The sequence below is a fragment of the Balaenoptera borealis genome (assembly GCF_965194805.1).
Source record: "Balaenoptera borealis genome assembly, chromosome: 3".
NCBI classification, from domain to species: domain Eukaryota; kingdom Metazoa; phylum Chordata; class Mammalia; order Artiodactyla; family Balaenopteridae; genus Balaenoptera; species Balaenoptera borealis.
The window spans coordinates 27,472,302-27,494,539 of NC_138866.1; the positions used below are offsets into that span (position 1 = coordinate 27,472,302).

At 44.7% G+C, this 22,238-nt stretch overlaps 1 protein-coding gene across 1 annotated transcript; it reads left to right on the forward strand.

Annotated features, from left to right (window-relative positions):
• The first annotated feature begins 277 nt into the window (after positions 1-277).
• Positions 278-21,475, forward strand: PROX2 (prospero homeobox 2). Its single transcript, XM_082383997.1, has 4 exons — positions 278-8,561; positions 12,733-12,834; positions 13,904-14,098; positions 15,629-21,475. The coding sequence occupies exons 1-4, from the start codon at positions 7,254-7,256 to the stop codon at positions 15,812-15,814; spliced, it is 1,791 nt and encodes a 596-aa protein (XP_082240123.1). The 5' UTR covers positions 278-7,253; the 3' UTR covers positions 15,815-21,475.
• Positions 21,476-22,238: the final 763 nt, after the last annotated feature.

The window sequence follows — 22,238 nt, forward strand, 5'->3', positions numbered from 1 at the left end:
TTCAAGCCCTAGTCCAGGAAGATCCCACATGCCGCGGAGCAACTAAGCCCATGCGCCACAACTACTGAGCCTGTGCTCTAGAGCCCGCAAGCCACAACTACTGAGCCCACGTGCCTAGAGCCCGTGCTCCGCGACAAGAGAAGACACTGCAATGAGAAGCTCGCACACCACAACGAAGAGTAGCCCCTGCTCAACAAACTAGAGAAAAGCTCGCAGGCAGCAATGAAGACCCAATGCAGCCAAAAGTTAATTAATTAATTAAGTAATTTTAAAAAAAATCTAGGCAGTCAGACTCCAAGGTCCATGCTACGGCTATAATAGTGAAAACATAAGAATGATTCTAACTGTCCCTAGAAAGGGAATTTATTAAATAAGTTATGGTACATCCATACAGTGGACTAATTGGCTTTCACAGTTTTGCTGTAGGTGAATATTCATTGACACGAAAGAGGGAAAAAAATTGGAAGCTATAGAACTATGCATTTATGATTCCATTGTTGGCTTTTTAATGAAAGTAATTATGGAAATTTATCTGTACACAGAGAAAAACATTGGAAAAAATGATGAACACCAAAATGTTAGCTGTGATTTTTTTCCTAGGAGGAATCATTATAAGTGTCTTTCTTCTCCTATTAATATATTTCTCTATTTGGGGAGTAAAATGATTCTGTATTACTTTCATAATCTAAGAAAGGCAGTAAACCTATTTTTAAAGGGTTGTGACAATGGCTACTTCGATCAGTGAATGTGAGAGTGCTGTTAGTTAATTTTCAGACAGAAAGCATTGTTGCTTCAGGCCACACCCAGATCAAGGGCTCTGGGCAGCAGGCTGGCCCCAGCACAGAGGTTTCCTGTTTCTCAGCTGCCCAGATGCAGAGTTTCCATGATTGTCCTACAGAGACAGGCGTAAACGTTTCTGGGCACCCAACCACAGCAGAGTCTGGCTGGACTTCCAGTTTCTGACCTCAAGGCATTCTTGCTGATTTTTGCTTCATTGAACACACTGAGTCCTGTCTTTTACTCTAGCAGTTGTGCCTTCCAGGGCACAAAGACTACACGGAACACTAGAAACAGTACCTTCAATAACCCACAAGGGAGATGTGGCAGTTGGTGGTTCTATGCTCTTCTATCTGTCTGTCTGTCTGTCTCTCGGTCTGTCTGTGTTGATTTTGTTTCATGCACAAGGCTCTGTGCTAGGTGCTAGAGAGATGTGAAATAATGTACCTCAAATGAGGAGACAAAAGTCAGTCTAAAGTGCTGAGAGAATAATTTATTTAACTGAGTCACCACAAATCTGTTTGGTGACAATTCACGGTCAGGCACTACTTGGGGACACAAGGCGGGAGCTCAGAGTCTGAAGGGGAGATGCACTGATAGCTTCAGAAAGGAGCTGACATTTCAGTTGGATTTTGAAAGAGGAGTAGAGGTTTCTCAGGTGGAAAAGCAGGAGAAGGGCCTTCCAGGCAGAGGGAACAGTAGGTGCAAAGACCCAGAGGCATGAAGGGGTTTGGTGAGTTCAGGAAACACAGTCCAGGACAGTGCAATGCAGGTAACTGTTTTTTGCTTTCTTTTTTACAAATTATTATTGTTTATTTATTTATTTATGGCTGCATTGGGTCTTCGTTGCTGCGCACCGGCTTTCTCTAGTTGTGGCGAGCGGGGGCTACTCTTCGTTGCGGCACATGGGCTTCTCATTGAGGTGGCTTCTCTTGTTGAGGAGCACGGGCTCTAGGCACCTGGGCTTCAGTAGTTGTGGCATGCGGGCTCCGTAGTTGTGGCTCGCGGGCTCTAGAGCGCAGGCTCAGTAGTTGTGGCACACGGGCTTAGTTGCTCCGCGGCATGTGGGTTCTTCCTGGACCAGAGATCAAACCCGCGTCCCCAGCATTGGCAGGCAGATTCTTAACCACTCAATGCAGGTAACTGTTGAGGGTAGTGGCTCCAGAGGAGTTAGAATAAGACCATGTTATGAGGAGCTGAGACATCTGAACCGTATGGTCAATAGGAAGTTAGCAAAGGCTTTGATTCCATGGATGGGCATAAGCAGACCTACAGTTCAGAAAATTCATGCCAATGACAATGTTGCTGAGAAAACTGAAACAATCAAAAGGGACTTCCCCCAGCTCCCATCACCGCATCTACCCCCATGCCAGCACCTGCCCACGTACCTGCCCTTCTACTGGCACCACCGATGAACTGAGGGTTCTCCTCTCTAAAGTCAGCCCTCCTCGTGTGCACCACATTGCACCCCCTCCTTCCTACCCAAGGACAAGGCTCCAGAAATTCTCCCCCTCTTGCCTATATTAACAAATACTATCTTTCTACAACATCATTGCTAACAGCCTGCAAATATCCTGATATTCCTCCTGTCTTGAGAAATCCTCTCTCTCTTTTTTTTAAATTTATTTTTTATTGAAGTATAGTTGATTTACAATGTTGTATTAGTTTCGGGTGTACAGTTATACATATATACTCTTTTTCAGGTTCTTTTCCATTATAAGATATTGAATATAGTTCCCTGTGCTATACAGTAGGTCCTTGTTGTTTATCTGTTTCATATATAGTAGTGTGTATATGTTAATCCCAAACTCCTAATTTATCCCTCTTCCCCCATCTCCCCTTTGGTAATCATAAATTTGTTTTCTATGTCTGTGGATCTATTTCTGTTTTGTAAATAAGTTCATTTGTATCACTTTTTTTAGATTCCACATATAAGTGATATCGTAAGATATTCGTCTTTGTCTGATTTACTTCACTTAGTATGATAATCTCTAGGTCCATCCATGTTGCTGAAAATGGCATCATTTCGTTCTTTTTTATGGCTGATTAGTATTCCACTGTCTATATATACCACATCTTCTTTATCCATTCATCTGTTGATGGACATTCAGGTTGCTTCCACGTCTTGGCTATTGTAAATAGTACTGCTATGAACACTGGGGTGCATGTATCTATTTTTTAATTTTTTTCCACCTGGCATGCGAGATCTTAGTTCCCTGACCAGGGATCGAACCCATGCCCCCTGCAGTGGAAACACAGAGCCCTAACCACTGGACTGCCAGGGAATTCCCAACATGTATCTTTTTGAATTAGAGTTTTCTGCTGACATATGTGCAGGAGTGGGATTCCTGGATCATACGGTAGCTCTATTTTTAGTTTTTTTTTTTTTTTTAATCAATTTTTTTTAAATTACACTATACTAGGTGTGCTTTATTTATTTATTAATGGCTGTGTTGGATCTTCGTTTCTGTGCGAGGGCTTTCTCTAGTTGTGGCAAGCGGGGGCCACTCTTCATCATGGTACGCGGGCCTCTCACTATCACAGCCTCTCTTGTTGCGGAGCACAGGCTCCAGACGCGCAGGCTCAGTAATTGTGGCTCACGGGCCCATTTGCTCCGTGGCATGTGGGATCTTCCCAGACCAGGGCTCGAACCCGTGTCCCCTGCATTGGCAGGCAGATTCTCAACCACTGCGCCACCAGGGAAGCCCTATTTTTAGTTTTTTAGGAACCTCCATACTGTTCTCCACATTGGCTGCACTGGTTTGCATTCCCACCAACAGTGTGGGAGGGTTCCTTTGAGAAACCCTCTCTTGACCCCACTTCTCCTTCCAGCTACTGTCCCATTTCTCTCTTCTTTACAAAACACCTTGAAAAAGTTGTCATAGTTAATGTCACCAATTCCTCTTCTTGTCCTCTCCCTAAAATTCAATCCAACCAGGCTTTCCCCCCCTCCACTCCACCAAAACTGCTCTGATCAAGATCCCAAATGACTCTGATTAACATCTGGAATTACTAACTTGAACGGTCAATTCACAATCTTTATGTGACTTGACCTCTCCCCACTCCTAGAAACACTTTCTTCACTTGGCTCCCAGGACCTCACACACTCCTAGACTAGACTAGCTTTCTTCCTAGGACGGATTGGTCCTTGTGTTTCCTGTTTCAGTCCCCTCTTGCCCCAGCCTCTTCATGCTGTTAAGTCCTAGGACTCAGACCTCAGCCCCCTCTATATCTACATTGACTCCTTGATGAGTTCACCCATCTACACACCAGCAACTCTCAATTTTATATTTCTAGCCCAGATCTCCCCACTGAACCTGAGGCTTAGTTATCCGACTGCTTTCTCAACACCCTCATTTAGATGTCTAATAATTACCTCAAATTTATCATGTCCAAAACTGGGCTCCTGATATTCCTCCCCAAGCCCGCTCCTTCTGCAGCCCTCCCCAGCTCTGTTCATGCAACTCCATCCTTCCAGGCCAGACACTTCAGAGTCATCATCAGTAATACTTCTTTTTCTCTTGGGCCTCACATCTAATCTGCTAGTAAATCCCATTGGCTCCAACTTCAACATATATCCAAGATCTGACACAAGTTCCCACTTCCATTACTGCCACCCTGGTCCAAGCCATCTCATCTGGATTATTATCATCCAGATTATTGCAAGAGCCTCCTAAGTAGTCTCCCTGTTTCAACCCTTGCTCCCCGCCCCCTAGTTTATTCCCCACCCAGTAAAGAATGAGCCTTTTAAAACTAAGTCAGGTCACATTGCTCATAACCTTCCAATGGGTCTTCGTTTGTCTCAGAGTAAAGGTCAATATTTTCACAAATGACCAACAAGGCCCTATATAACGGCCTTCCATTACTTAGTATGTTATTACATCTGTCTCCCTTTGCATGGATGTTAGCTTCACATGGGCAGAGGATTTCATCTGTTGTCAGCACTCAATCCATGCTTGTTGAATGAATAAATGAATGAATGTAGAAGGACCAGAGTAAGGAGAGGCTAGAGGATGGGGACCAGTCATGAAGTATTGGAATTGTCCAGGTGAAAAGTTATGAGACGTAGAATCAGGAAAACATAATGGGAAAGGCATGGCAGAATATAGTTCAGAGCCATTTTTGCCCCAAAATTTACCAGCCATGGTGACCAAATCAATGTTGAGGATAAGGAGGTGGGCAGGGGTCAAAGAGACTCTCCACCTTCTAGCTTGAACACTAAGATAGGTAGCAGAGAGGTAAGGCAGAGGGGCAGCTATAGAGTTTGGGTTTGAAAATGTTGAGTTTAGGAAATATTCACTAAGTAGTTAGAATAACTATAACCAAACCCCTCTTCTTTTTGGAAGCTACTTAACTGAAAATATACATGGTTTATACTATTGTTGTATAGTTCCTCTTGGTTAAAATATCAATTCTTCCAGTGTAGTGATCATTATTAGTTAGAAAGCAGCTAAGGCATGCTCAATGATCCAGTTATGCTTATTAGATGATATGATTTTAAAATAATTTTTTCATATGACACAAATAATATCTTTCATTGCCAAATGATCCCAGGAAGTTAAATGTTTCTCTCTCCAAGAGGTGGTAAACCATCCAAACTGTTGGTAAAACTTGGCGATAACAAATTCTTTAATTTATATTAATTTGGCGAGTCACTTATTTTTTTTTAGTAATTTACAAATGTATTACTTACTCAAAGCCAGAATCTTCTAATTACTCTGACCTGAGAACCTAGCCTTCTTTCAGTGGCATTTCGCCCATGACGGCACGGCAGATGCCACCAGCTCCCACCCTCCGCCCTGGCACTTGGCATGACGTTGCTCATAGAGAGCTTGTGTTGTGCGGCTGCCAGTCACCTGCTGGCTCCAGGTGGAGGCTGTGGTCAAGTCTACTGACTAGAACCCACTGGATGCAGAAGAGCTGAGATTTCCTGGAGCAGAGAATTCCAGGTAAGCTTCAGGATGAAAGTGGGAAGAAGAAAGCAAGCTCTCTCCCGCCATCATTTGGACTAGAGCAGCAATCGAGAGTGAAAATTTGTAGAGAAAAAAGAAATTCACTTACCTTTTCTAGGAAAGGATGAAACTTTTTAACAGGCAGAGAAGTCGGTCTCTTATGGAGGTCTTTTCATCTTCAGGGAGGGAGCTGAAGTGTGGCTGCATCAGAAGACTTGGAATCTTGTAACTGACAGCCACTCAGCCTCACTGAGCCTCAGTTTCCTCATCTATAAAATGGGAGAATTACACTGACTCTCAAGGTTTGTGTGAGATGCAATGACGTTACATAAAGGAATGTTTCGTAAACTCAAAGTGCCTTATACCTGCTACCGGAAGCCTCCTGGTTCAAGTGCAGTGTACTTTGATATTCATGGGAATAAGACAGCTTTACTCAGTCTTTTCTAACATAGCTCCCTCCTTCTCCCCATACCTTCATCCCAATTTCCAGTCCCTTATTGTGCTTTTTCTTCATAGCAGTTAGCACGACCTGAAAATGTACTTATTTATTTTCTCTTCCCCTGTTACACGCCCAGCTCTGTGAGAGCAAGACTCTGCTGTCTTGTTCACCACCGACTCTCCAAGTGCCCAGAAGGCCTGATGTATAGTAGATGCTTAAAAAGTAGCTGTGAAATGTTGAAAGAGAAATGCATAATCTGACACTTCCAGGAGCAAGATAGCATAGTGGTCAAACAGCGGGTTCTCAAAATTTAGTTTGCTTGTTTCAAAGGCAGGTGCCCTGCCCCAGCATCGAGAGATTCTGATTAATTAGGACTGGCGGGCCTACTGAATTTGCTTGTTTTAACAAGCGCCCAGGGTGATTCTGTTGCAGATAGTCACTCTGAATCAAGACAAATATTGTTCTGACTCCAGCCTGACACTTACTAGCTGTATGACCTTGGGGAGGTAACTTCTTAACTCCTCTGAGCCTGTTTTCTTATCTGTAAAATAGGACTGACAACATTCCCACGGAGCTGTTATGAGAAATAAATTAGGTAATGGATGTAAAGTTCTTGGCCCAATGTCATTTATGCAGTTAGCTGCCATTATCATTTGTATTACAGATTATTTTATTGTTATGCCCTGGCAGGAGAAGAACCTTCTCCTTGGAGGATTGCTCTTCAGAATCTCCTCAAAGTGTGGTCTGGACCAATGGCATCACCTGGGAGCTGGTTAGGGATGCAGAATCTCTGCCCCACTCCAGACCTGCAGACTCAGAATCTGCATTTTAACAAGATTCCAAGGTGATTTGTTTGCACGTACAAGTTTGAAAACCACCGCTCAAAGTCACATGTACTGTTTTCTCCTGTCTCTAATTTCAGAGTCTGACCAGGAGGTGGGTAAGCCCCGGCATCGCAGAGTCTGAATCCTTCCTCTTAGTGAAGAGAAGCCCCCAGCTCACTGTAGGTGCACCTCCAGCTGAGGACCTGAGGAGGAGGAGTTCTCTCACGGAACCCTGACTAACAGCCTCTGTGGAGCCAAGGGATGGATCCAAACTTCACCTTGCTTTCTCAACCATCCCGGGCCTGCTCATACCTGGCAGAACCTTGTACCAAAGATGGAAGAAGCCCGTCCCCCAGAGAACAGGGCAGAGACTCCCCATTTCCCTGGAGCCAGGTCCCCAGCTCCAGCCTCGCTGACCCTGACTGGTTTTGGGATGAGCACATCCAGGCAAAGAGGGCCAGAGTAGAGACCATCGTCCGAGGCATGTGCCTCTCCCCTAACCCTCCGGTGCCAGGCAATGCCCCAGCCAGGGACAGCCCGTGCTGCCCAGAGCGGAAGAGGAAGCAGAACGTTCCCATGCAGCAAGGCCCCTCAAAGCCAGGCCCTGCCAGGGACTGGGGAAGCAGGAAGGGGGGCCCTCGGGTGAGAGAACAGCTTCACCTGCTGAAGCAACAGCTAAAACACCTGCAGGAGCACATCCTGCAGGCTGCCGAGCCCAAGGCCGCAGCTCAGGGCCCGGGAGGCTCAGAGACAGGGAAGGGCCCTCTGAGTGTGAAGCAGAGGAATGGCTCTGGGTCTAGGGCCTGGGCTGTGGACAGTGCCCACCACGGTTCCAGCGGGGACCCCTCCAGGGTGGAGAAACACAGAGTGTCTGAGGTCAAACTCCAGTCTGAGGAACCCAGGTTCCTTCCTTCTGGAGCACGGGCTTTGCTGGAGATTCTGAAGAAAGAACTGACGGGGGCCATATCCCAGGCTGTGGACTCAGTATTACAGAATGTGCTATTGGATCCATCAGGCCACCTGACTCACCTGGGCAGAAGCTTCCCGGGGCTGGTGCCAGACGGTAGAAGCGAGCCCTTGCCTCCTGAGGGAGGTGCCTGTAAAGATCCACTTCCTCTGGCTGCCTTGCCCAGGAGGGCCCAGCCGCAGACAGGGGCTCCACTGGGAAACTTATCTCTGGCCAAGCCTCTAGATTCTCCCAGGTACCCTGTCTCTCCGAGAATGATCCCCAAACCCTATCAGGGTCCCCCAGCAAACTGTCCCTTGACTGTGCCTGCCCACATCCAGGAAGATCAGATTCTCAGCCAGCTACTGGGCCATGGACCCAGTGGCCACTGGAGGGGCAATCTTCCGCAGGACTCATCTCCCCAGAGTCACCCCTCCTCAGAGGCGGCCCTGCGACCTTGGGGAGCTGCCAAACTGCAACCACTGGCTTTGAGCCAGCAACAGTGCCCCTGGCTCTTCACGTCCACCTGCTTGGAAAGACTGCCCCTCGTTCCCTCAGTGAAAATGGAGCAAGGTGGCCTGCAGGCTGTCACGGACGCACTTCCTTTCTCTTCAGCCCTTTACATATCCTTTACTAGTAATCGAAGTTCTCGTTGTCACAGCCCAGAGAGACAGGAAGTCTGGACGATGAGGGGAGGGGGGGACAAATAACTACCCAGCATAGGGAACAGCTCTCTTCTTTCCCGGTGGTCTTCTTAACATTGCTTCTGGGCCTCCCTCCCCTGTGGCTTGTATTTGTTAGGTTCCTGAGAAAGTGGTGACCACATCCTGGGATTTAAGGATGCTTGGAGGGGTCCATCACCGTCTTCTGTGACACATCAGATTCTACCACTACTGACTTAGTCCTTTGGGTCTGAAAGGGTTTTGTCTGTTTTTAAACCCAAACTGGCTCCCAAAATACCCTGTGGAAGGAAGAACCCCATCATTTGGTTGTCAGCTGCCCATATACCTTGGCAGAGCGGGTCAAAGGAATGGCCTCACCTGAGGCATGGCTCCTGGAACCTCTTGGTTCTACAGGCAAAAGGCCTGCTCTGAGCAGATAATTCACGGGGAAGAGACGAGGGACCAGAAACTTCTGGAGCAGATGGGAAAGGGGAAGTTTTCTGCAGGGACTAGATCTGAGGGGTAAGCTGAAAGGGGTAAGATTTCAGTTTAAGGACTAGCTTCTAAGCTGCAGCTGAGGAGAGAGCCTAGGGCTGCGCACATGTGGAGGAAGAGGAGGCCCCCATGGGGAAGGCTGCGGGGCCCAGGCTGGTCTGAGAGGGTCCGAATCATTTTTTTTTTTAATTTTTATTTATTTATGTATTTTTGGCTGTGTTGGGTCTTTGTTGCTGCCCGCGGGCTTTCTCTAGTTGCGGCGAGCGGGAGCTACTCTTCGTTGCGGTGCGCAGGCTTCTCAGTGCGGTGGCTTCTCTTGTTGCGGAGCACGGGCTCTAGGCGCGTGGGTTTCGGTAGTTGTGGCTCGCGGGCTCTAGAGCGCAGGCTCAGTAGTTGTAGCGCACAGGCTTAGCTGCTCCGCGGCATGTGGGATCTTCCCAGACCAGGGATCGAACCCGTGTCCCCTGCATTGGCAGGCAGATTCTCAACCACTGCGCCACCAGGGAAGTCCCAACGGTCTGAATCTTATTGCATCATCTTTGCAACCCTTAGGCAGACCCCACTCTTAAACAGTTTTTTCTTTAGAGTAACCCTCCCTCAGGATGTTAACAGTTGTTGAAGCAGGAGAAAAAGTAGCTTGGGTAAACACTGGGTTAGTTCCATTACTGCGAAACTTCTCAGAGCCATGCTTAAGTCCAATGAAAAGCTCTAAGAGGAGAATGTATGCAGCCCCAAACTCATATGACCAAAGGACCCTTTTCCAACAGGCATCTGTAAGACTCAAGTTCCTGAGAACATATTTTGGATGTTGCTTTTTTAGGGAGCCAAGCTCACGCTGCTGCTTCTCAGGGACAGCCTTAAATCGAATCTCCTTGTGCCTGTGGAGTCGCACAAGCAGGTGTGAACAGTCGTGCCCTCTACCTGGCAAGCTGTGGTGAGGGCGCAGGATGGGGTGGAACCAGCTCACTACCACACCAGGCCCGCTCTTGTGTCCTAAAATGCTATGAGCACCCCCTGCTGGTCACAGGTGTTGGAAACGCTCCCGAAGCTCTGGCACCGCGGGTCGCTTTCCTGGCAGGCAGTGAGCAGCTACAAAGCCAACGCTGAGAGCACCTCACCAGCCACCAGTAGGCACAGAGATATCAACACAGACAGAATTTCTCATCAGGTGCTAGCCCTCTGTGAGGAAAGCTATCTGTCGGGCCTTTGATAAGAGGCTACTGGTTAAGACTCTCTGTCAAAGTCAGGTGGTGGAAGAACCTCAAGAATTCAGTCCCCAAAGATTCTCTGCTGTCCTTCCCCTGTGAGGGGTGTGCCGCTATCTCTCAGGCACCTGGCCCTGAGAAATACACACACAGGGGTGTGCCTGGCCCTGCCTCGTGAAACGAGGATTGGGATCCAAGAGCTTCAGGAGGTTTCGGGGGCCACCCACGGAGCCCGGCTGCCCGGGTCAGGTACTTGGCTACCTTTGGAATGATTGGGGGCCCCCAGGCAGCATCCTGGCCCCAATTATTCCCTCATTCCAGCATTAGAGATTTATTCCTCTGGGCCATGAAAGCCACCTATGAGCAAGTTCTTCACGTGGCACGTGGAATACAAAGATGAAAGGACAAGGTTCTTGCTCTCAAGGACCTTCACATTCACATGACACCCCTGTGACACAGGCAGAGCAGGTATGATGATGAGACAATGATGATTTACTGCACACCTTCTCTGCGGCGGGCACTGCGACTGGCAGTTGCCCTGCTCACCACCACTTAGCCACAGCTCTGAGACACGAAATGCTCCGAAAATCTCTCTGATTTCTTTCCCCTAAGGTTGATGGGAACTCACTTGGTTGCAAAACCTGACCTGCACTGATAGGAGGCTATTTATAGACTATCTCACTTAGCATAATTAGTCATTGATTTTGCTGTGGGAATATTAAACGGATTAGACTCCTGCCACAGACCCTGCTGTGGGTGTTAACTAACTCATCGTTAGTTAACTAACACACGCACATGTTAACTAACACATACACCATATTACCTTTATAAAATAACAGGGATTCTGAAGTCTGGCCTCCATTTGGCCCAGCGTTTCAGATAACTGATTGTGGGCCTGTGTTATCTTACCTTCCTCAAGCATCCACTCTAGATCAGTATCAGGGAGGCAGGGACAGAGAAGCAAAATAACTTGCCCAAAGTCAAAGACAGACACATGCAGAGACAGGATTCAAACCCAGCATCTGACTGCCAAGCACAAGCTCCAACCACTACACTCCACAGTTTAGAAATGAGGTCCAGAGAACGTAAGTGGCTTGCCCAAGGTCACACAGGGTCTTGGTGGCAAAATCTGTATCTGAAACTGGGTCTTTGGACTCAATCCAGGATTCTGTCCACAGAATTTATGAAGGATAAGAAGTAGGGCCAATGAGGCAGGGGGCAGGGGCCTCCTGGACAGCAGCCTTGGTGCCTGGCCAGCTATAATTATAATCAGTTGCTTGGTTTCCTTCGGGTAAACTGACATATCCTACTGAGAAGTCTTTATTGTCCTAAAGCTACAGCTCTCAGGCCTGAGCTCCAGGGTAACTCTGTATGTTTGTCACTCAGCCCTAGGATTTTTCCTGTGAATGCTAAGTGTTCTTGTGTAAGAATCTTTTATTTCCCTCCCACCCTGGTGCTAGGTTTCACACCACAGCCCCCTACTCTTATTAAAGGGGAAGGAATCTGTTCCCAGAGTGAGGAATGAGTTGGAATAGAATTGCCATATTTGTGTATGGATTAAAGTTGACCATTTAATCACTCACTCATTCCTTCATCCAACAAACATTTATTGAGCACCTACTATGTTCCCAGCACCGGGCTAGGCAGGTGGAATACAAAGATGAAAGGATAAGGTCTTTGCTCTCAAGGAGCTAACAGTCTAAATGGGGAGACAAACATGCAATAAAATTCCAGTAATGTCATTGTTACAAAAAAAGGTTTATACAAAGAGTGTTGGTAGCCCAGGGTAAGGAAGGCCTAATTTGGCAAGAAAAGGTTTCACAGCAGAGGGAGCATCTGATTTGAGACGGGAAGGATGAGGGAAAATTCTGCCAGGCAAATGGAGAGCAGTTGCAGCCCAGCAATTCAAGCTTCTTGAGCCAAAGTTAACTGTGATCTGGTACTCAGTCTGGTTAGATGCTCGTTGGCGGCAACACTGCAAAGGCAATGATGAGAGCCAGAATGGGGACCATCTAGTCGACTCCTCTCATTTTGTAGATGAGGAAACTGAGGCAGAGAGAAGTAAATCTCTACTTGAGGTTTTGAAATGGTTTATCTGGGAGAGAGTTGCCGTCTCTTCCCATTGTATTGTGAAAGCACACACACAGTACAACAAACTGTATCTGATATCACATATGCCATAGAACTTTTACACATCAAAATGTTTTTTAAATTCTGCAACTTTACTGTACATATATGGTATTCAGCATCTGGAAAGAAAAAGCTTATCTGATCATACTTGCTAGAGGCAGAAAAACAGAGCAAATACATCATTCAACCAGAAAACAATAAAATAGAAACCATAAGGAACAGGGCAATTTACTATTTGGATAATTTGACAAAATTATTTGATAAACTGGTATTAGTTTTCCTTGACCCTGGGATAAATCCAGGAGGGCCTCAACCCTGGTCACTTGAAGAAGGCCAAACTAATGTTTTTCTTCACACGCTATCCCAGTTCCAACCTCCTGAAGGCTTATTTTCCTGATGTTCAGGTAAAGTCCTTCAACTGAGTTTCAGCCTCTGCAAAACTCCCAAGTAGCAGCAGGTTTTTCCCATGTGAGGCAAGTCCTAGGTCATCATATGTGCACTTTAGCTCCCCTTCATGTTGTGGATGGAATTGGTGGCATTTTTGGTCTGGGCTGAGAAACTGTCTGAATAATCAGGGGTAACTTTGGGGGTAGGAAAGTTGGGTGTCTGAATTTAAGCTTTTGAACTGTAGGTATACCCAGAAACACATGGGGAGAGAGGCAGGGTTAGAAAGAACCACTAGGAAATGGCGTCTTTGGCCTAGTGTTCTGTCTTTGTTGGGGACACTATGATAAAGAAAGAGTGTATCAAGAGTTGGACACTGTCCCTGTCAACTTTACATTCAAACTGCTGTGTTTCAAAACCGACTGAAGGTGCATACAAATCAATGTGACAATAAGAAAAATCAAGGTCTGATGGTTGGAACCAGGCCTTGCCTGTTTCTATAAAGTTTCTGAAGGCCTCCTTTACCCTGGGTGTTGGGTTAGGGGCTGTTAATACTTTGTATCTATGTATCTTTTGTATCTTTGTATCCTTTGCTTTTTTTGAGCTCTTTCCCTCATATCCAATTGCTTGGTTGATCCCTGCACCAAGCTCTCATTTTGATTCATTCTGCAACTCTGAGTTGCCAGTAAATGGCTCTCTGATCTACACCTTTACCCCTTTCCTTGGCTCTTTACCTGGCAGAGGGCTCTGGAGCTGCCATGCAATCTACCTGGGTGCAGCAGAAGCTGGGACCACACTAGTCTTGACCCTGGACCCTCCCAAAGTCACACTTCAAGAGTGAAAAACCTTTATAAATCTAGGCTATAAAGTACAATTATTTTCTAATGGGCATTATGGCTAATTCAGATTTTTCTGTGTATAACTGTACAGGCTTAGAAAATAGCTGTGGCTTCTTTTTTAAAGAAAGCCCTTTTTAGTGTTGGTTGAAGCCATTCTTGTTAACCCCAGTGTTGAACTGGAAGCTGACAGTTCTGACTCCAAGCACCTCATGGCAAACGTCTGACTTCATGGACCCTGTTGTTTGTACAGTTCAACCGCTGCATTACCTCCCAGATGATCAAGTGGTTCAGCAACTTTCGTGAGTTTTATTATATCCAAATGGAGAAATTTGCCCGGCAAGCAATTTCAGATGGTGTCACAAATCCCAAAATGCTGGTGGTTCTCCGCAACTCGGAGCTTTTTCGAGCTCTCAATATGCACTATAACAAGGGAAACGACTTTGAGGTAAGATCATGTGCTTGGGTCCCAGGAGATCTGATGAGTGCCTTCCCTTTGTGATTGGAGTTTTAGAAAAGATCCCCTTCCGTGTCTATCCTTACATCACTGAGAGCAGGGCAGCCTGGGGCCAATCTCTGTACCATCCACAAAGATTACAGCCTGCACATCTTCTCTTAGGCAACTGACGGATGCTGCAAACTGAATGTACAGCCAGTCTTTATTCATAAACTTGGCCAGAGGTCAGCTGTTATGCCATTTTAGACAACACTCTGCAATGACCGAGTTACACAGCCTGTCGACCTTCTCACCTTAGCGCCAGGAGGCCCAGGACTGAATGCAGGGCTTAGTTGCAGCACCTAGTCTTGGCCTAGATTTTCTTTACAACAGTCTCTGTTCTTTCCATCATTTGGTTCTTATCTTTATTCCCCCTTGAACAGTTTTATCTGTGGGTCTTCCATGGCAAGTCACCTCAAATCCTTTCTGGAAATAAACAATACTCAAGCTTCTCAGTCCCTTGGGGATCTCTGTGAAGGCACGCTGGTGGCACCTTAGAGGTAAAGCATCAGTAAAGGGTGAGCAAGTGGCCTAAGTGTCGCTGGTGAGAACTCGTTATCTTCCTTGTGTGTTAACAGAGCCTAACAGCTCTGTTAGGCTGGCATCTTGTTCTGCAGGTGCTGGGTGTGTCTGGTCGCTGACTACACCTCCCTCTTCTCGCATTTCTCACTTGACTGTGATCACAAAGAGCAGTGTATTGACACCTCCAAAAAAGGGAAGAACTGCTGCCATCCGCGGGCTAGATGCTCCATCAGAATATGTTTGGAAACCTAAGCCTACCTGCGGGGAAAATGGACCATGCCTCCTTTGTGAGGCTCGTGGGGGTCAAGGCATGTGGACGGGAGGCAGCGCTGCCACGTCTTTCCACGTGCGGGTGTCATCTGGCATGCAGTGGCGGCAAGCCCCAGGCCAGGCTGGATCTGGAGGCCCTGTAGGATGTCCCATCATTAATGGTGCCAGTCTGGGTGAGGTCCTGGAACATATTCTTGAGGCCCCACCCCCACCCCCGCAAGCCTCCTGGTTGGCTCTGGGAGCAGGAATGATTCCAAGTCCTTCGAACCCAGTCCCAAAAGATGGCAGAATGAGGTACGACAGTCGTAAGCTTGGGGGCAGTTCTTTCCACACGAGGCACTAAGGAAAAGAATACTAAAAACCTCTTCCGAACCACAGATTTAATGTCAATCAGAGTCAGAGTTTCCCACTTACTAAAAATGTCACTCATTAGTGGAATCAGCTACTCCTACAAAGGGAGTGTCCCTAATACGCTTTCTCCCAGGGCTGTCTCATCAGTACCATCATTTTAAGGTATGTATTTGATGAGGGAGGAAGAGATTCCACAAAAGTCAGGGGCCAGTAGAGCAGGGATGCTCTGACCAGGCCACAACCCTAGGAACAGGCAGCATCAGGCAGTGAGGTCTGTATGGTGCCAGTGCTTCACAGCCTCACGTCTTTTCTTCCTTGTGGGTCTCTTTGGGAGTGCAGGTCCCAGATTGCTTCTTGGAAATCGCCAGCTTGACATTACAGGAGTTCTTCAGGGCTGTCTCCGCAGGCAAAGACTCAGATCCTTCCTGGAAGAAACCCATTTACAAAATTATTTCGAAACTGGACAGTGACATCCCAGAGATATTCAAATCTTCCAGCTATCCCCAGGAGCTGTTTCGGAATTAAGGTCCCACAAAGTGAGGAGCGACTGGCCTGGGTTTCCTGGGTTTATCTTAAATGGCAGTCAGTACAGCTGTAGTCATATAAAAAGAGCATAAGGAGAAACCCCTCAAATAGGTACCATTACCATTTTTGATCATTTATTTCCTTTTCCAGAATTACCAGAGGTTTAACATTAACTATAAAATATTGTAAAAGGAACACAACAGTTTGGAACCAGAAGAATCTCCACTCCACTGTTTCCAGGTATCATGACCCTGGGAACTTGCAGGTGTCTCTGCATCTGTAAAATGAGGTTGTAAGGATAAAAAGACATGTCCTAAAGTGCTCTGTGAAATGTTTCTCACTACACAAATGTTATTTTTTTTTCTCCTTCATCTTTCAGATAAGGCTATCTTATTTGGGGTTTTTATACATTGCTGTTTTGAGTTACCTATTTATCAAGCTCCACTTATTTGCAAGACACTTTCAAATACATTACCTTTAAGCTTTTTACCTTGAAACATTTTTAAAACAACCAAACAGAAGTTTTAGAACTGTAAGATAAGTCACCAAAGGCTATGAGGCTAGGGCATTTGGGTTGGTAGGGGCAGTCAGGAGTGTGGAGGAACCCATGGCCTTCTGATGCCAGGCTGCATGTGGACCACCTCATGCTGCCGCCCATGCTCTCACACAGGCCACCATCCCCGGTGAGCATCCAGCACTGATGCGGCACTATCTTCTGACAACCCCTGCCTGGCACTTAGGAGTGCTTCATCACCCGGATGTCCACTGATTGTTCCAGCAAAGCCGACACAAACTTCCTGCAGGACCTGAGTGTTGCTGTACATTCACATTTATCTGCTGGAAGAGTTTATCGGTTGAATAACCCAAACAGTCTCTAGGTGACCAATGCAATTAATGCCCCAACTTCCTATGTGCAGAAGAAACTGAACTTCAGACCATGAAAGCTAGAAGGGCCTTAGGGGCTCATCTGGCCTACCCTACTTAAAAGAGGAAGGAGGAAACTGAAGCCCAGATGGGAGGCTTTGCACAGACTACGGATGGCTTAAATGGGACAAGTACAGCATCACACAGAAATGGAAATTCTCCTGCTTCTTAAGGACATTACAGCCCATGGTCAATCTTTCACAGATAAAGGAATTCATGAAATCAACATTTCTTTCACCTACTGCTCCAACACAAATTGTGACTTGCTCTGAGCATATAGGCAAGACATCTGCAAAGCTGAGTAACTGTATCTAGCTTCCCAGCTAGTCAGAATCAAGTCTTTGAAAGCATGCCAAAGGTGCGCAGGCCAGGATAGGCGTCACACAGAGCTTGAGCTCTGTGTTCTGATTAAGGGGTGTCTGTGACTTCATTAGTTTACTTCTTTTCCCTCTGTGCAAAACAAGTTTCCACATTTAACTACTCCACTTCCTTGACTTTTCAGGTCAGCTGGATCAGATAAGATGAAATCCCTAAATTATTGCTAGATGTATCAACATAAAAAGGTAGGAAAGACGACTTTCTTTTGAATTTTCTCTTACTCCAAACAGCTAAGAGGAAAAACAAAACAAACATACTCAGCCCAAACCAGTCTTTTTGGGTTGCTTTAAGGTTATTTGTAAGTGTCCTTCATCACATCCAACTGCACTCAGATGATCTTTGCCCTATTTTCTCCCACAATGTTCTCTTTACAAAAATGAAGGACTCCGCCAAACCTCAGTTTTAAAAGCAAGCAAGCACTGAGTATCCTGAGCAAGGGCAATCAGGCATCTGTGTTTGGGGACAGAAGAACCTGCTGTCCAGAGTGACATTACATAGTTATTTAAGACATTCATGGGAAACAATTCCAAGTTCACATGATTGTCCAATATGAACAGCCACTTTCTGTCCCAAACCTGAAATTCATTAGTGTTTTAAACACTGAGCCAAGCCACCTCCAGGGCAGTGAACCTTGTCCCAGGGACCAATTAGATGAAATGTACAAGCTCAAATTGAAAACATTTGGGTACTGCAGTCTTTCCAGGAAGTGTTCTCTAACCACTGAGCTAAACACACAAGAATGCATAAATATATATGCTCTGCCAACAGAAGAATTCTAGTTTATTATATTTTTCTGTTTCTACCAAGTATGGTGGGAACACATTCGAGCATAAGCTGAGATGGTTATTGTGTTCTTTTAGCAGTCATAATATTGCCAAAGGTCTGCTTATTCTTTCCATCAAGGTGTATGTGGATACTATTCTCTCCCAAATTAGACATGCTCAGTGTCTGGTCAAATACTGCATAATTGTCCAATCCTTCTTTGTTGGACAGTAGGGGCTGGACTGTGGTTTAAGATGATGGCACTACTGAGGACTTAATGTCCAATGATCAATTGAAAGCAGGCAGTTAATTGGCATTCCATGCAGAAAAAATGTTCATTAGGACCCTTTATTTCAAACATGGTTGTATATAGTATACACAGCTCCAGACTGGATTCATACGGTGAAGAGGCAAAAGGCATCTCCTAGGTATATAAGGGGTACCTGAGCCCTTTTCTTTCCATCAGAGAAAGGGCATACCTGGCAGCGATAGCACAGCACTCTTTAATAAAGTTCTGCAACCCAGACCCAGGGAGGTACACAGGTCCACTTTAAAAAATTGTCTTTGTTTTCAATGATGTAATATAGAGTCCTCAGAAAAAATAATTTTAAATAAGGCTTCCATAACATAATTTTACATGTGCCTTTAAGAAAATATTTCTTTTAAAATCTTTATAAAATTTGCTGAAATTTTGGTAACCAGTTTCCTGGATGAAGTATATATTCTAAATGTTCATAATCTTTTTTTTTTTTTTTTAAGTGAAGTATAGTTGATGTTGTGTTAGTTTCTGGTGTACAGCAAAGTGTAAATGTTCATAATCTTTGATTCTATCTTTTTTCTTTTATAGTTTTGAACCTTTGCTCTGTAAAGCAGATCAAACATAGTTTGATGATGCATGCATTCAAAACAAAACAGAAATTTTAAAAATCCGTTGATTTTTTACACAAACTCTATTAGGTAATTCGTATTTCACATAATACATGGGTATTTGTATTTCACACAATGTAAGATCATTTTCTCAGGACTGAGAAAATCAGAAAAGATAATGAGATAAAGTGATGAGGGGGAGAGCTAAAGTTATAGTTCTGTCAGGCTGATGCTTGTGACAATATGGCAAATACAATACTTCTCATTAAAGTATAAACATATTCTTGGTCAGATTTAAGTATATACAACACACACTGTAAAGACTGAGCTCTGGTTACATATTTGAGAGCATTAATAATGCATGCTCTATCTCTGAGGTAGATCATGGTACCTACACTTAAAAATGTGTACTAAGTGCTCACCCATGGAAAAACGTAATTCATGAAAAGGGTATTTTTCAGGGGTCAACAATTCCTATAGACCAGAAGAAGCTTTTTCAGACTATATAAACCTAAAGAGTATAACCAAGCGTCCAGGAGTTGAATGCTCAATCATATTCTTTTAGAAAACCAGATGCTAGACCCCAAAGAAGGGAATGTCTGATGAAACGTTGAGGGCAGGTACAGACAACGAAAACAGTGTAGGAACACGCGCTCCAAACCCCACCAGTTTCACATGTCCATCTACTCACACTGAGCAGTCTGCCTTCTTTCACCAAGAGTCTTTTGGGGTTATTTGTTTCTAACAATCTTACGCTTCACACTGACAAACTTTTGTTTTGCCATTTCCGAATTCTCCAGCATCACCCCTCAAACAAACGTCAGGTCCTAGAGTCTTCCCTTAGAAAACCCTTTTTCTCCCCACATTTACTGATTTCTGTGGCTCAGACTCCTATCTCCTTGACAACTGCTTCTCCTTAACTAAGTCTGAAAAGTAAGCAAGCACTGAGTACCTCAGGCAAGAATGTCGTCTCTTCCCTTCCCTTTCCCCCACTTTATCCTCAGCTATCTGATCTGCTGCCCCCCCGCCCCTTCACTTTCCCCCTCAACCAATACCTTTCCTAAGTAGAGTTCTGTGGTTAGGTGCATGAGTTCTGGAGTGTCTTGTCATTCTGGCTCAAGTACCTACCAGCTCTGCTCTCTGCAAGTTACTTATTCCCTTGGCCTACAGCTTTTCCATTTGTAAAACAGAGATAATAAAATAGTACCTACCTCATAGTACTGATCTAAGTTTTAGGTAAAATCATACATGAAATCCTCAGCACACTCCTAGCGTACAGTAGGTGCTCAGTAAATATTAGCTACATTATTACTCAGCAGTCATAAACTGTTAGCAAAATCATGAACTTGTACTCCTAACAGTGAAGAATTATTTCTTAAGAACGGCACTGATGTGTGACAATACTGATATAAAACATATTCTGAATTTCATTTTTACCAAAACCATGTAGTAACATGCACTGATATCTGATAGCAAAAGCAAGATAGCAAAAAACTTAGCTTTAAAGTGGTATGTTAACGCTTTCTGAGAGGTAAACAAAACCCAGCCTAAAAAAAAAGCCATGTGCCATAAACTCTATATGCTTCCCTCATTTACTTTTTTTTTTTTTTTTAATAGTTTTATTTATTTATTTATTTTTGGTTGCGTTGAGCCTTCATTTCTGTGCGAGGGCTTTCTCTAGTTGCGGCAAGTGGGGGCCACTCTTCATCGCGGTGCGCGGGCCTCTCACTATCGCGGCCTCTCTTGTTGCGGAGCACAGGCTCCAGACGCGCAGGCTCAGTAATTGCGGCTCACTGGCCTAGTTGCTCCGCGGCATGTGGGATCTTCCCAGACCAGGGCTCGAACCCGTGTCCCCTGCATTGGCAGGCAGATTCTCAACCACTGCGCCACCAGGGAAGCCCTCATTTACTCTTTATAACAATCCTATGTTGATGTGCTGTTTACTTGACACATGACATCGCTATTATTGCTATTTGCTAGTTGGTTGCTAAGACATCAACCTGCTTTTCTTTTCTGTAGGCCAATACATTGCCTTTTTGACACCCCTTTAATTATAAGCTTTGTGACTGATGTAGTATTTCTAAAATTATTCAACTTGCTGTCTTCAGCAACTGCTTTTTGAGGCTGTATCAGTAGCCATTGAATAGATTGTTTTTGGCTTGAGTATTTTCTGAATTAACTTCTGCACATTTATTCAAAACATCTTTGTAGTTGTTCCACTTGTTAAAGAGGCTGTTTCATTGTTTTCTTGATTGGGTGGGTGGGTGGGTAGGGGGAGCATGTACTGACACAACCCTGATTTTCCTCTCTTAACATTTAAAATCTATTTACATTTCCACAAAGATAAGCTTGCTTTCTTATTGAAAATAACCTGACCTCTTTTCTGGTTCTTTTTCATTTAATAGTCATTAAAGTTGATTATTTTCTTCCTCTGCTCCTTCATGAATATGGGTTGGTGATTACCTTTTTCAGAATATTTAAGACTCTAAATGTTTTTTTGGCTACTGTTTCTAAATAAACTGACTTTTTCAAATCAAGCTTTATGAGACAATAGGATTATCAATTTGATACTTTGCTGAATTCTCACTCTATTGAATCCCTAACAAAAAAACCACAATTACATTTGGTAGAATATATTCTTTATAAATACCCTAAAGCTGCTTTTATTCAAGATTACCATCTTGGTGTTTAGATACTTCATTCCTCATCATATATCCCCTTACTTCATCAGGGCTCAGCTTACTGACTCTGGACCAACCAGAACAAACTCCAGAACTCCTCTCCTATGGAACTCTTGCCAAAAACAGTGTCCGAAATAAGAGTTTCTAGAGAAGAGAATGGGGTGCAGGTATTAGAACAGAACACACATATAAACAGTTTTTGCTAGACTGTAGATTTGTCAGCAAATCCTGGGAACAGAAAGCTTAAAAACACTGGACTTACATTCCTTAACACCTTAGTTTTGCTATACTAGATGCAAAGATAATTAAAATCCTCATACCATGTGAATGGTAGTTATGATAATGTATCCTTTGGCTCTTGAGTGAGGCAGAGTTTAATATGTTGACAATGCTGAGAATATGCTATTAAGTGACAGCTTTCACTTCTTTACTATAGAATCATGCCTATTCAACTTCAAACGTATCAGGGCATTTCTCTGGCAGATGGACAGTCTTCTCACTGTTTCAGGAACTAGAAAGATGCACTATTTATTGAGCAAATCTCAAATGTTCTAAAACTTGGCAGAAAAAGAACTCCCAAGCATTCAGTCCATTGCTGTTGTGCCAGAATTGGTGAATTTGCCCCCAAAATGAAGATCAGTAACAGATTTTTCGGCTTTGGGGTATATACTTATCAGTTCACTTCCTTTAAATAAAGTGACCACAATTTACCTCTTCAAAGCATAGTTACTGAGAAACACACTTGTATTGATGATCCCATGAAAAAAAGACCAAAAGCCACTTGAGGTTGCAAAAGCTATGTGGCACCTCCC